Source organism: Wasmannia auropunctata, unplaced genomic scaffold (genome assembly GCF_000956235.1).
Source record: "Wasmannia auropunctata unplaced genomic scaffold, wasmannia.A_1.0 LD336000.1, whole genome shotgun sequence".
Lineage (NCBI taxonomy): Eukaryota > Metazoa > Arthropoda > Insecta > Hymenoptera > Formicidae > Wasmannia > Wasmannia auropunctata.
The window spans coordinates 4,745,516-4,761,755 of NW_012026890.1; the positions used below are offsets into that span (position 1 = coordinate 4,745,516).

General features: G+C 45.0%; 1 protein-coding gene across 1 annotated transcript in view; it reads right to left on the reverse strand.

Moving 5' to 3' along the window:
* Positions 1 to 14,827, reverse strand: part of LOC105453417 (protein tiptop) — a 48,523-nt gene extending 33,696 nt beyond the window's left edge. The window contains exon 1 of the mRNA XM_011695362.1: positions 14,705 to 14,827. Within this exon, the coding sequence (XP_011693664.1) occupies positions 14,705 to 14,771 (67 nt within the window). The 5' untranslated portion in view covers positions 14,772 to 14,827. The remainder of the gene's footprint in view (positions 1 to 14,704) is intronic.
* Positions 14,828 to 16,240: the final 1,413 nt, after the last annotated feature.

Genomic DNA, 16,240 nt, shown 5'->3' on the forward strand with positions numbered 1-16,240 from the left:
TTACAAGGACAAATGCCGTGAATCCTCCTGCGCGAAGGTACCACCTGCGCACTTTCGGCGGCAAGTGCGGGGGACTGCCATTGTGCCTTCTTTTCAGTGAGCTCACCTGGAATCACCGGGCGGCGATAAAATCTAACGAAATCGGCTGTCCCGTGGGGAATTAAAAATGAGGGTGGAACGCCCGCTGGCAAGCGGCGGAGGAGACCGTATTATCCGAGTCGTCCTTATCACGCGGCCTCGCATAAATCCAGCCGGGACACGCGAGTGTCCTGTGGCTGCACTGCCACGAGAATCGCGATCGCGCGTCCTTCCTCAGTGCGGCTCTGGGTAGCCTCACGGATGGATTCGTAATGGAAGGTAATGAAGTATACGCCTCGGGCTTCGCGGTTCTCGCGCGAACCATCACTGTGAATAATTTCATTAAAAAAAAAATATACTCGCCGATTTTTCAATATCGTGGCAAGACGCGCGTATCCCCTTCAACGTCAAAAGTTATCAGCGTAAAACGCCGTAGCTGTCCCTCGCTTTCCGCACCTATTCCCGTTTGAAGAACCCTCACCACGAACGGCCCTGAAACACCGATGAATTTTTCTGCCCTCGTCCGGAGAAGAGTGTGGTCCGTTATTAACCCGGGCGCCCGCCGGAACGACCCGACATCGCTCAACCGCTCAAGTCGTCTCCGCGCCTCACTCGGCGACTCGTCGCCGATCGCCTCTCCTCTAAATATCCTTCGAGACAATATAGCGATCCTCGGTAACGAGTTTATAAAAGCGATCGTCGGGTTTCTTGTGGGGAACGGGCGTCGCTGATCGCGTCGCTGACGATCGTTGGATAAGGATTGACAAGGTGTCAATTACGGATGCATAAATGTGAATAGGAATATCCATTAGACTTATATCTCTGATTCATGCTGATTGAACTGAAGGCTTTGATATTTGTTACGAGAGATTCGAGGAGTTAATTAATTCTGCTCTTCTCGCCGGACTGTCTGCTGCGACGAGCAAGAAAGTCCAAAGTATATGTTACAAGCGAAATTAGAATGAGGATAGGTAAGTGTACAACTTGTAAAGACGCGTCTCAAGTACCGAGGTATGAAGTTCCAATTCAACGCGATGAAATAAGCGAAAGAATTTTTCTAAACTTTAGGAAGACGTGTTCCATAGAGTGCATCGTAGAACGATACACACCGCATGTAATAAACACATACGAGACACGCAATAAAGCGTACGTAATAAACGCGTAGGTACACACGGAAATCACATTGCTAATGTAATGAGCCAACCATATACAATTTAAGATCCCCCCGATCTACGACATTACCATGTGGTATATCGTATAAACCCATCATCGAAGAACATAATTCTGTTTTTATCCTAATTAACGTCGCGCTTAACTGCCTGCCACGATCTCAAAAAGAGAATCTCGTTTTAGCTGCTTCGAAGAGATCATTCATCGGCAATATTTATTTCGCGGCTGTTTCTGTTAAAGCACGACACTTTTATAGAATTGATATGCGTTACGACGTGATTGCGCGAGCGCAATTGCGTGAATTAAAATGTAGATAATGCAAATGGAAATATAATTATGGATATAATTATGTATGCTATATGTTAAAAAAATCGTGACATGAAAAAGCTAAATCTTTCTTTTTAAGAACAAGTTACAGTTGAACTGACATTTTCATTTGATCGAATCTAAGCGTATAACAAGAATTTTTAAGGAAATTCTAAGATTTTTCGAAAAATTTCCTGTGCCGCCTTTAACAAATATTTAATACAAGATTATATTATCACTGGCGTGGTCGAAGCTCGCATTTTTGCAGTCAGTTCGTATATCTCGCGATGAAATCATAATCATAATACAAGAAGAATACAGAAAACTTTTTCAGAATTTCAAAAATCAATACAATTCCCATCGGGATGCATCGGCATTGATACAAAATGACGACCTTTTAGAAATAGTGGTACATGCGCGCGCGGGAGATCGCGAAGGATCACGCTGGCTCATTGGCTGATCCACGAAGCTCGTGCCGTCGCTTTCACGCGATCGCCATGTTCACCCGGTCCTCCTACGACCATCGACAGAAATAAACGATACGTCTGGCAATAAATATCACGGTATTATAATTAAGCTAGCGGCAAAAGGGTATGGTGCACGGGCAATGTGTGCGGGACACGCGAGACAGAGCGCGAGCCGGGAAGCAAATAGATAGATCTTTCATTGGGTGATCTCTGATCCAAAGCCACTAAGACACGAAAATATAGAAAATATGTTCTTGTACGTATTGATAACTCTGCAAGATCGATCGTTCCCTTTAGCAGAAACAAAGAGAGTTTATTTACAGAAACCGTCTTTGCAGTTAATAAACGTGACTTGTCTATCTCTTTAGAGTTAATGCATAGTTCATTCACTGTTATAAAAAAAAAACCTGTTTACATCTAGATAAAGATACGATATTGCAAAGTTGTACTTATTTTAAACAAATCAAAAGTCTATTTATGTCTCAATTTGTTCAACCTATTGCAATAATGTAAACGGCTAACGATATAAAACTACGATTACGTAAAGAGACGCGACCTGGTTGGATGTGAGCCGTGAATATAAATCGTTTTAAACGTTTATTGTGGCGTACTATTTCAGCAACAAACGACTAAGCAACGCCTAGTCGCATTAGCTGGACGGGAAAAGATACATAGGAAGATAACGCAAGATACACTTTGATTTGTTTAGTCTGCCACAGGAGGGACGTTGGGGGAAGGAGGAGGAGGAGGAGCAGAACGGCGGAATGCATCAACGCCACGTCAAGGAGGCATTGTTTCATCGCCGCGGCGCGGCGCAGCGGCGCGGCGGCGACGGCCGAAGAAGACGCGGCCTGGACGCGGGCCGAGGAATGTAAATCGATGCGACGTATCCGCCATCGCGCGCTAATTTAGAGCTGAGGAACGCGCGAAGTTGCGTACTGTCACCCCGAAAATTCATCGACGACGTCGACCGGCCGTGCCGTGTCTCACGTGTGACGCACGCCTGGGAGATATAACTAGTCACATACATATTGCACGTGCATCCACTCCTCTCCTCTCCTCTCCTCTCCTCTCCTCTACTCTCCCGGGCTGCGCGTCGTTCACATCGCCTGTCACGCCGCGCGAAGAGCGGAGCGGAGCGCGCGGTATAAGAGAGCGGAATGAATCGCTGCCACTCAAGGAGCAGCCGTCGGATGCGGTGGATGGACTGACAAGGCCGAGTTGGAACGTCGTGACGTTGAAGACGCGATGCTGATATACGCGTCCACTACCGCGTGATGCGCGCAACCAGCCGCGCTCGACAAGCATCCCGCCGTTCTTTCCCCCTCGAGTCCACCGCGAGAGAGGAAACCCTCTCTCGCGCCCTCTTCTTCGTTTTTATCTATATAGAACGCAGACGTGGTGTGCACACACTTCCTGGCCCCGGTTTACGACGCACGCAGCGAGAGATATTACACGCTATACCTCGATCGCGCGCGGGGCTACTCTCCGCGTGCATGGCGCGGATAGCCTTGTGCGGCATATTAAAAATGCTTTCAGAAGCCCGCGCGCGTCTAAGATTAAAATAAGCAATCGGTTTCCCGGTGAACGCTAAAATTAAAACTCGCGAGTTTCGCTGGAAGTCCTTCCTTCTCGAAGCCAACGACCGTGATAGTCAATCCTCGTATAGAGGCCGAGTAATTGCATCCGACGTTACGTAAAATCTCGGCTCGACTTGTTGCGAACGAGATCAAAAATCTCGTGTAACCGAGATGCGACGCGTATACGAAATTAATTTCGATAACACACGTGGTGGACCACGTCGTCTCAAGATCGTCCTTTATCAACGGTCTACCTCGTATAGAAATGTATTACGCGGCGGATCCTGACGTTTCCTTCGCGTAAGTCGCCTGCGACGAGGATCTTGCTTTCTCCCGCGCCGAAAGAAAACGACGATGATGAAAGTGTCCTCGATAAATTTCCCAATCCTGCAACGCGTGCGCGCGCGCGCGACATACGAATGTGGCCTTGCCAGTCCGTCAGAGTACAGCATTGGCTTTTCGAGTGGCAGCAACCGATTCTGCTCGACTATGCCTGCTCGCTCGAGCGCTTGCATCGTGTCAGATGAAGCGATGATAAGTGAATGTTCTGTCGATGCGTATGCACATGAGTTGTCGGCACTTACAATCGTACATACTTACTCGGCGAGGAGTAAAAAGTGCTCGGGGTATTATCGAGCGCCCCATGAAATCATCGGTATATTTCGTTCGATATTGCGCCCGTCATCGCATTGCACGTACGCACCGAGCTCTCCCTCACGTGAATTTTGCGCTCTTATACCTATACACACTTTCGATATCGCGCTTTCGTTCTGGTATATCATAGTAACGCAAAGGAAAAATTATTCATGTTTGCCGGTTTTTATTACAAGGAAAAATACACGCAGTAAATATATTCGTTAAACGTCACGTCGAACCGGATCATCACGTGAATTCCCCGCGAAAACTAAACGCTTCCCGGTATGACGCTCTGTCGTAAAACCATCACGATAATTATCCTGAACTTTCGACGGGGAACTTTCCGACACACGAAACGGCGCGTTTCATTGTACCCGCGGGATGGGAGAATCAATCGTGCGCGAAAAGTCGCGCACGTTCGGCCGATTTTTGCGCTCGCCCGGCATAAATCGCGATTTTCCCATCGCGCGCTGCATGCACGCTCGCTCGAGCGTGGCGGCACGGCGCCCCATCTCACCTCACCTCGCCTCGCCTGCGGTTAATCGTTTCGATATTTAATTTTTCTCGCGTTATTAACCGAGCGATTCCGCTTTACGTAATTCTACGATGGTGGGCTCTCTCTCTCTCGGATTGCCAGCCTCCATTAAGGAGACTCGAAACAAGAGCGCGCACCGGCCGGCGCGGCGAGCGCGTGCGTGATCGCGCGACGACACGCTCGAGGTTTCAATTCGCGCGCACCCCGGCGTCTTGCATAAATAAGTGCACGCGAGAACGTGGACAACTTGGCAATGAACCGGCCGGCGCAGCCGGGGGTTACTTACAAATCGTTCGCACATTAATTTCCGCCGAAGACTAATTCCCGATGCGCATATTAAGCAATAGGAGCGTGTCGCTCACGGACATTGTGCGATTTCGCATTAAACACAAGATCATTATGTTCGAATAAATGAACGATATATCACTGTCGCGCCGAGCCGTGTGTCGGGGCGCGCTCGCCGGGAGATGACGTTGTTAATCAATCAGCCGCCGCGAGGGAGATCGCGATCCGATCTAAGCGATCGCCGCGGCATTAAGGCACGAGGACAGCCAGTGCCTTGGACGCGCGGCCTAATTACGCGTTCAAGCTGTGTAAGCGCGAAGCGGAGAGGGAAGCGAGTCGAGCGCGGGATGCGGGACCACCCCGTCAGCCCGTCCCGCAGCACGATCCCCCCCTCCCTCTTTCCGCCCCCTCTCGACGAACCAACCCCGAGCGAACCGCAAGCAAACCGTCTCTTCGCCGGTCGGTGAGCAGCCGCAGCCGCTGTCGCGGACGACTAATATCTTGTTCTTTTGTTGCGCTTCGCGGCAATTCGCCTGCCCGTGCTTGCAACGAATTTCGGGCTGATTATTCGGGGCGGTGCGGTGGAATGATGTCGGTCGGCCGGATTAAAATGCTCGCTGGCTAACGGAGCTAGGAGCTGTAACGAGGGTTGCAGCAACGCGGCGGATGCGTCACCCTCGGGGGAGGGCCCCGCTTCCTTCTCCTCCTCGCTGCTTTACTTCCGAATTTCCGTGCCGTATCGCTGCGTACCGTTTTATCGCTCAGCCGACGTTGCCACGTTAGACCTATCATCTCCATCCCAGAGACGTATGATTCACTTTCGACATTAGCGCGCGATTCGCAGAAATTTTCTTTTTATGATATACGCTTAATCTAAACTCAACTGTCTCTAATCTAGACTGGACTCTCCAATTTCAAGAAAATAATTTGCGACACATCACACAGCTTCACAAGGGACTAATATATTCCTAGAAAGAAAAAGAAGGATCTGTGCGTAGACGACAGAATTAGAACCACGTAATATCAATAATAAGAGATGCAATTATAACGCGGTCGAATAGTAGGCGTCATATGGCGTCAATAATGAAATCGGGTCGATTGAAGTTGAAAAGATTGAGCAATGGGAAAAAGATTGCGATATAACTGCATATGCGACTCTGGAATAATAATCCAACACGGAGGATTGCGTCTTTTTTTTTGCGTGCGTCCACGCTGACATATAGTCATGCTACATCATCAACGACAGCTAACGAGATTCGACTTTCTATGTTATAATCGAAGATGTCACGCGGCGGGAGCGACGAATGTTGCCGCGCGAAAAGAGGGTCGTTCTCTTGGCCGGTAATAATAATAAAAATTCATGCGACACTTTATGGCCACCATAAAACACAGAAAGCCAATGAGAGAGGTAGTTGTATAGAGAAAGAAAACGGGTACACACAAATTACGACGAGAGACAGCCGTCCAATCATCGTTAATCGTATTATAATGATTATGTAAAACAAGCACTTTAAGTATTGCAATAAAAAAATCTGAGTGCGCGTACAAGGATATACATTTCAGCAAAAATCCGGTCATGTACATACGCGGGACAGGAGCGCGACATGTAGAATCGCTCTATAATAAAGCTTGTTTCGCGCCTCGAAAGACATGTTACAAACGGTTAAATAAATATTATTATCCAGCGGTTGAACAAATTCTCGATCGATCGCAGACACGATCTAATAATCATCACCATCTAATAATAGATCGATGATCGTGTATATGAGTATCTGTATAAAGAAAATAACGCTGACTTGCTATTATTCAATTATGGAACGAAAGACCTCGACACGATACGCATTGTATAAATATCCTTTTAGCTTACTCTCATTCGCGTTCCGCGCGCAACGTGCAAAATTATAATTACGTCTCCTCTCTTTATACAGACGTTCGCCAAGCCCGGCGAAACCCCGCGCGCGAGCGAGAGTAATGATGAGGTAACGTTTACCTCTCGAGCGACGATTCTCGTCGCCGGGGACTCCCCCGCACTGCGCGAATATAAGGACGACCAGTTCGAAAGCGATAAAGAGGCGATCGCGAGCGCGCCGCCGCTTCGGGGTTCAGAAGCGGAAGAACGACGGCCGCCCCGTGGAAGACGGCGGGGCGACGAGAGTCGGCCGTTAGCGCGTTTTACGGCGGCATTAAGCTTCTCTTAAATGACGCACGCAAAGTGCTCCTGGTCGCTCCCCCCTCGTCCCCCCGCCTCCCTCGCTCCCTCCTGCATCCACCTCTGGGCCAGAACGCTAACCATCCTGGTCCACCCACCTACCCAGCCAAGAAGCTGCTTCCTGTCGTGCGAAATCACCTTTTCACCCAGTCACTTCGCAACCATCCTCGGCGCCCGCCCCTCCTTCCTCTCCCCGCCTTCTCCTCTCTCCCCGCCCGGTTTTAGTATCCATCTGTCCGCGCGTACAGATTTAAACCGACAATTCCTTCCTGCCTCGGAATGCCATTGACGGCGAAACGGTGTACTTTTACAGCCGAAAAATTGTTACGTGTTAATCAACGAAGAGTATAATTGCTGCCTCGTGTAGACAGAGTGAACTTAGTACACACGGCACTTTTCTCTCTCGAGTAAACAAATCGACGACTGTTAAATATAAAATAATGATTAATGCCGCAGGGTATCTTCGAATCGAGATTCAATCTTTAGCGTGATGCATCGACGATTATAGTTTTGAATTGTAAAATATGGAGCAAAACATGAAGCTCAAGCACGCAACATGATCTATGTATATGACATACTTGATCGAATATCTCGCGCTACTACAAGATAATAATAGTTCATGTACAAAGTGATGTCTATCAGTATTTATACCTATCTAATAACGACCACGCGATCATATGTCACTGGAAATAAAAAGACCGCATTAGAAGCTAACATCAGTCTATTAAACGACAATAATCGACTATTTAAAATTTAATAGCTAAAACGAAACACTATAATTATATAGTTAGTAAGGCAATAATCAATCTATTCCGTTCATAATAAAGTAGAAAATGTATATTATTTTTGCAATTTTACTTTTTTTCTTTCATTTTTTTTTTTTAATTTATCGCATTCAAAGATTTGCAGTAAGTTATCATCTTCGATTGCATCGAAAATGTAACCGAAAGATATAAAGATGAATCGATAAACGTCCCGTTACTTAAACGTTCATGCAAACTATAAATCTGTTTCGTATATACCTCCTCCTCGCAGCAAATTACCGCATTTTACGTTACTACAAGGTATTATTACACGGTCAATAACGTGTACTTTGCGGATGCAATTGAAAGCCCGCCCCGCCTGTACACGTAAAAACTTGGCGGGGAGGGGGAAAGTCGAGTGACGTAGACGCTGAATCGAGGGGTGCCAGGACAGTCAGTTTGTATAAAAGTGGATCGAGAGGATACCTGCGACAGAGATCAGACGTCGGGCGTCGCGTGTGCGCTTGTGCACGTGCACAGGGAAGAACGCGCGCGCACGGGAAACACGGAGCGGAGAGAGAGAGAGAGAGAGAGATAGACCCGCGTCGGGGCACATAAGTCCATCCCCAGGGTGGGCGGCGGGCCGCGTCGAGCGCTCTCGAGTATTGACAGATATTTAAATGAATATTCCTCGGCTGTTAGGGGTCCTCTTTGAAATCAAAGCAGAAGGCACAACGGTTCATTTAGACGTGCGCCGATATCCCCCGCCGTGGCTCTCGTGGATACAGAATTTCACTTGTCACGTCGTCCGCGGGTTATCGCCCAGCGAGACGATCTCTCGCCGGGCCGAGGGTGACACGGGGAAGGCTACCTTTCGTTTGTCGCACACACGCACGCGGTCCCATACTTTTCCCCCGCTTTAGATCTTATTACGAGCTTGTCGTGCGATAATATTTCCCATCTTTCAGTTATCAGTCTGATTTTTCTTATTCCTTGATTCCTAATGGAATGCCTTAACAGCTAAACAAGTTGAAAGAAATGCAGTAAATTATTTCTATGTTACAAAGTAATGATGAATGTCGACCGGTATGATTAAAGTGATCGAGAAACACGCGCTTGGTCAAGAAAGATCCATTTAATATTTCCTGAATTATGCAGAATCAAACATTTTATGACTCGTAGCAGGCGGAATTAAAGTTTCATCGAAAAAGTCATACGTATGTTTTAGCGAATTTATTGATCGAGATAAAACGCTTAATATGCTGATGATAAACTTGGTGGTAAAACGTAGACTGGTTGGAAACTGGCATTCATGAAAAATATGAAACGGCGAGGAGTAAAATCACCATCAATGACGCGAAATTAGAATTAATGGGCCTTCTGTAAAGTGAAAGCGCGGCTGCACCACTTGGACATGCTTACGTTGGGCCCGCAGCTGTCAAGTAGGAAGATTTACATCAACGGAAATATAAATTATCGTGTCGGATTGACAGCGATTTCCCGAGAAAACCTTCGGCTGCGGTTTCATATTAATTTATCTTTACTTCAATGTGATACCAAAACAAAAAAGAAATAAAATTGTATTTACCTAATTGCCAAATAAAGATCTGATGTTAAATGATGATAGGGTATGTGCATAAGCTTGTCGTGAAACACAGTATATAAATATTTCACTTTACGACAAACTAACAATATAGAATTTTTTTTTAATTTCAAGATATTTTCGTTTCAGAAAATTAGGATTATAATTACTAAAAAAAGAGATTTATAATTAACTCCTAACTTATATGAGCTCGCTTATGTAAAATAATTGTTAATTATCATTACGTCGTATAAAAAATTTAATTTGAACCATCACGAGTGCTGGGAAATATTAAATGGTAAAACGATCTGCCCCAAGTATTGCGGAGACTCGCACATTTTTTTTCTGCTACAGAAAAAAGGCTCATATTCCGGTATCATGCTGATGACTGATAACCCCAATCGGTCGCAGTATGATAGCAAAGAGGAATTTCCGCGCTCGGTAAATGTACCATAATCGAGCGATGAACACGGCTGCCACATATATATTTTTTTTTCCAGGCGATGAGAGCCGGGCGAGAGGACACGCGGCAATAAATCCCCGCGGCCTCTGCGCCGCTAATTTTCACGAAGCCCGTTGCATGCACGTACCTACGCAAAGCGTGCCCACGCGATGCACCCGGGCAGGTGCATCTGCATCGTTACAGCTAGAACGCGGACGTGGACGAGGATATACGCGGCGCGACGGGGTCATGGTGTGGCCTGGAACGAGATCGGCGCTGTTACCGAACAACCGGGAACCCGATCGTGTCCTTGTAACTTTTATCGAGGGACAGGGGAGGGGGGAAGCGACTACGATGAGACGCGTTTCGCGCGGAAAATTTATTGCCGCCGCCGACGACGCTTGTATCTCGACTGTGAGAGACGCACGGCCGGGCACGAGTGGCCTTTTCAAGTACCTCCTGATGTATTTCGCTGATTAAAGCACGTTAATTTTCTGCCGCGAGACGCGTTTTTACGACGGCGGGCCTTCACGAAATTATTAACCATTAAATGCGTACGCACCGGGACGCCGCGCGATCCAAAGGAAGCCTCGTAAATTTCTCGCCGCGCGGTTTCATTTTAATATTTATTTCGCAATCCTTATTATTATTCTAAATACGTCCACGTTCGACGCGTTCCTTAAAAGCGTGTTGCTCAGAGAACGGGCGCGAAATAATTATAACATCAGACTCAGATCGAGAATCGGAATAAAAAGACGAGAAGAACACATTGCGGCAAGAATAATGTTACGAGTCGCAATTTGATCGGAGAAAGTTAAAAGCTGTTTTACTCTGAAAAACATATATATTTTTTTTTTCTTATAAAAATAATTTCGCGCAGATGTTTTACTTGGGATAAAGAACTTACTTCATTTCGAGAATTAAGTACGTCGAAAGTGTATTGCGCAATAACGCAAATCGCACGAAGCTGCGCGATTATTATCGTTTCTCGAATTTGTGAATTTCAATTAATACGGTCCACGCTGCGGAAATTTCATTTCAGGACCACGATTTATGCTTAATTGCCTGCGAACTTCCGACGTAAATATTTCTTCGCAGATTATATCTCCGCCGACCGATCTCGCCACATCGCGGGCCAAAGACAACGACATTTTCGTTAAGCGAAAATCTACGGCGAGCGTCCTTTTCAAAAGCAACCGCGGAGAGAGAGAGAGAGAATCCCCTTTACGAAGTTCGTTCCGCGGAGAATTTCTTCGTGAGCTGCATTTACAAAGAGTCCAACTACGAGGTACATTAGTCGAGATTATATCCGGCAAAGGAAGTCGACCAACTTTCGAAGACACTGTTGCAACTAAATCTCTTCGAATCTGGCGACGTCCAAAGACGTCGAACTTTTGCGGAGTCAGCAACAAATACACCAAATGCAACATAGCGGATCGTAAAGCGAAAAGTATGCACCGCCGAATGCTTTATTGCGAATGAGATGTGTCTTATAGATATTGCATCTTTGTATTATATAGAATGAAAACAACTGAGTCCCCTGTCTCTTCAATTGGCGCCAAAATTCTTGTAAAAAAAAAGGAAAAATACAAAAAATCTTCACGTGGACGATCCGTAGGGCATTTCCACCACGTGAGCTCTCAACGTGAATTTATTCTAGACGCGAGATTTATTTACCACATCATATCATATTATGAGTAATTAATTGGACAACATAGAAGAATGACATGAGGAGCAAAGAGCGTCCCAGTAATGGATTTAGAGCAAACAGGCGTTCCCGCTTTGCTATTATATACTCGGCTATATAAATGTTTCGCAAGTAACAATAGTTGCCTGAAAATACGCAACCGCAGGAACATAATAATTGTTCGAAACAACATTATTACCATTACAGAAACAGATTACATTATCACGAAAGTGCTGCGTAGAAATATAATCAAATATTTTTATAAATAACACGATAAATAATGCATATATATATAAATATATATATATATATATATATGTATTAATGAGATATTTATTTCATTAACATTTTATCGTAGCTTTTTAAATTCGATGTGAATATCTTAACGTTTTTCCTATTAGTAATTTAACTAGACAGAGAGACTCTCGAAGTTCTTAACGTACGGAACGTGCAGCTTGCTGCGAATTTAACTAGCTCACAATAATACGGGAATTTCCGGCAAGGCCTGCGATCCGAGAAATCGGAGCTGATTACGTGTTTCAGATAGATCGAGAAAAGTCGTCCGGTTATCGCTTTGCGGCTCCATTTCGAGACGACGTCCGGGCGACGTAATGAATTACGGCGTCACGTTGGATTTGCAAGTGAGACGAGTCTACAAGTTGCTCACAGTTTGGATTGTCTTTACCGTTGGGCGGTCGGTTACACAATACCGTTATCGTTCGATTTATTAGTTTCTCCTGTCTCGCTAATTACTTTCCTATCGCGGGAATTCTGGCGTCGTAAGCCAACGACTTTCGCGTTGCACCGCGCGTACGTACGATACATACGTATACGAGTTACATGAGATCTGCAAGTGAAAAGAGTCCAACCAGTTGCTCTGTTTGCCCTGTTCGCATAACTGCTCCCCTCGAATTCGAGTTCGAGCTGCTCGATTTGCTATACTCTTCTATTTGATTGATCAATGCTTGTATCCTACACAATTGTCAATAAAATCGTACAATGTATAAATGTACATTTACGAAAAAAACATTTATAAAAAAAAAAATATCGATACCAATACGTGCAAAGAAAGAAATTTCCTTATTGTTATTTATTATTGATACTCTCTAAATTTTCTGGAATGAATCTCATTCCAAAAGATTAAAAATACTGTCACTCGGCCACTTGAGTGGCAGTATTTTTACTCTTTTGGAGTGAGATTCAAAAGAGCGGAAAGTCACTCCAGAAAATTTAGAGAGTATGTAAATTATCAATGCCGATTTGAAATGATTAATGTATGTATTACCGTTTTCTTTATAAATTTATTAAGATTCTAATCCGTTATATATATTTTTGACCTGTTCTGCTTTTGTAGGAAAATTTTATTTTATTCCGAATCAGATTTGTACTTAATAATATTCACGATTTAACTTTGATTTACTGCATATATATTCGTTTATAACAAAATTCACTCATTGTTCCGTGCCATGTATTCATGACTTCTTATCTTCTTAATTACTTTTATATTGTGAAGTACGGGAAAGAGTCGAGTAGTGGAATATCTTTTTTTCCGTTACAGGCTCACACGACTAATACAAAAAGAAGAGCGGCAGGATATGTTAGCAGATATCTATCATACGATCGGCTGTAGCAGCTGCACCGGTATCCTTTTTAGAGGCACTATACTAACACTTTATATAATCATATAACGTAGATCTGTAGGTGGTGTAAGATGACGAAGAGATCGCGATTGTGAGCTCACGTCGTGTCTATGTCATTCAGCGGAATCGACAGAAGGATGCAAACCGTTGTCTCTTAATGTATAGCATCGACGGCAATAAACGGCAAATGTAAATTTGTGAATCGCGCAGCGAGGTTTACTTTTGATAGCATCCGTAACGGAATATAATGACCGTCGTACGATGAGATGTCGTTTCGTGTAATGCGAATCCGAGTCGAAAACCGTGTAAACAATTTGAGAGCATATACGCGCCGTATATCTCCAATACTTGCATTAATTTTTACATCTTTTTCAACTTAATCGATATTAATTAATCACGTATACCTGTTGGTCAGGAATGCGGGAATAAAATGCTACGCGTCTAGTTTTCCGAGAAACGATAGCCGAGCTCTGATGCAGAGAGACATAAATCGAGAAGAAAATGAGAGACAGAAAATCATGATTTACTGAGTTCTTTCAAGGTAACACAGATCGAACTGTTACTTAAGAACATCATAATCGCGAAGGATAGTCCGGTCCGAAGGACGTACGAGCAAATCTCAGTCGATATCCGTTCGTCCAGAATGTCATTTATAACACTTGGTCGCGCTTATCGATCTCCACAGCACGTTGCCGATCGCTTTTGCTCTGCTACTCGCTTGTAACCGTCGTAAACAACCGATTTACGGCTAGGCCAGACCGGTCCGTCGGCGATAATCGGTTAATGAGTCGCAACGTGTTTCCCGGTATTTCCCAGCATTGCACGAACGCATCTATGATTCCAGAGACTGCAGGATATCTGGATCCCGCCATTAACTTATTACTTTTGTTATTACTCTATTTCTAATATTATTTAAAAAAACCATGTATATTTAATCGAATCTGCACATATTCGAAATAAAATACACAAACATGATTCAGGTACTTGTACATCTCGCTTGAACACTACAGTGCACCAAAGAAAGGTAGCAGAAGAAAAAAATATACGATTTAATTTTAAGACAATTCTACAAATCCGTGTAAAACCGTGTGTGTTTTGCAAAAAACAAGCAACGAGTCATCTAAACTAATATCTCCAAGTGGCTACGAGTGCGGCACCGGTTAATCGCCGATCGATCTCGTTTCTTTCCCGAGCGAGCGAGTAATACCGCTACGCGGCGCGCGAGGAGAAGCGGTATCTCCTCGGGACGTGAGAAGTGCAGGATGCAAAATAAAGGAATAAAATACGTGCGTGCGTGCGTACGTGCGTGCTTGCGTGCGTGAGATGTTACATATGGATATTTACCGGTAAGGTTATCACCGCGTTGCTGCGGCCATCGGAAAGAAGGCCTGGGCTGCTGCTTGCTGCGCATATCTCCCGTCCGGTGCGGCGGCTCCGAGCCGCTCGCTTTTCAAACGATCGGAGACCACTACTTACCTAAAAAAGAGAACAAGACAGAATAGTCAAAATCTCGCATTGTTAAGTTTCTTAGTGAAATTACGCAATGTCTCGGTGATTATAGAAAGTCAGATTCTGACAGCGAGACAGGCATTAAATTCTGGCTAGACGTCAATGGAAAATGGTTAACGGAAAATGTCATCCACATTTCTAGAACTTTTTTTCGGACGTTCTTTTTTTCTAAAGGTACAATGTAAAACTAGAAAAGAAGGAGAAACGGGAGCCATGTAAAGAGAGCAAAACAATACACCGAGGTAGGTAGGCCCGGCTATAAGTCAATCATTTCTAACAGTGTCCCACAATTCGAGACATCTTATGACTCGCAAAATGTTGCGCAGCCAAAATCAGGTTTACACAATTCAAAATACAACACACAAAATCAATAAATCTCATACGTTTCAATGCTGCTGTCTGGTCTCAGGTTACTGATCGTAAAAATACTATTTTCTGTCAGCTAGTGTCAGTCCAAAATACCGTCAATAAATTCATCCCATGTCTCGTCAAAATTTATCTCATACATATGTATATTTCCTTAATTGTATTATATTTATATAATATTTACTGACATATTAACGTTATATATATTAACGTTAAATTGAAGCTGGAATCAGACAACTTCAAATTGATACTTTCAATTTTTCCAGCAATTATTATTAAGAAAAACTATCGACGCTTTAATATTACAGCCATTCTTCTTATGTTTAACTTGTAGTATACATAGCATGGAAAAAAGGCATGCAACTTTTGAGACGGCTGATATTAAATGGGTGGATATATCGACCGGCAAACGTTGATAGCTTCTAAGAAAATCCACGCTTTTTCACGACGAGTCTCCCAATCGACGCGACGCTCTCGTGATTCCCCGGCAGGAGGAGGTGGAGAGCCACCCTACTCGGCGGGTTTTTACGAAGGGTGCCAAACCTAGGATCGCGTCCCGCGTCGCAGCCCACCCCCTCCCCCGCCGTCCTCCCCTACGTCCCTTAACCACCCAGTACCGACCATCGTAACCAGTCGTATATCTTTCCGGCGTACGCCCTCGAAAGCGGCCGCCTTTGTTTCAGATATTTATGAGGCGTTTTAATTCGCACACCGCGTCACCCAGCCGACCGGGGGGTGGGAAGGGGGGAGGGTAGTTGCCGAACGGAGACCGGAGAAAGAGAGGGAGCGGGGAAGGGGTGAGAGAGCGCGGGGTTTCTGCACGGCGCGGCGTGACGGAGCGAGGCGCGAAGGCATAATAGGCATAAGGGTGCCCCGATAAAACGCCAACTCTCCCCGTCTCCACCCCCCCTCCCCTTCTACCTACCTTCCCTTTTCCAGACGTAGGCCATAAGCGCAAACAAACTCTCGCTCGTATATCTCGCCTCAATGGTTTCTACGTCGGTG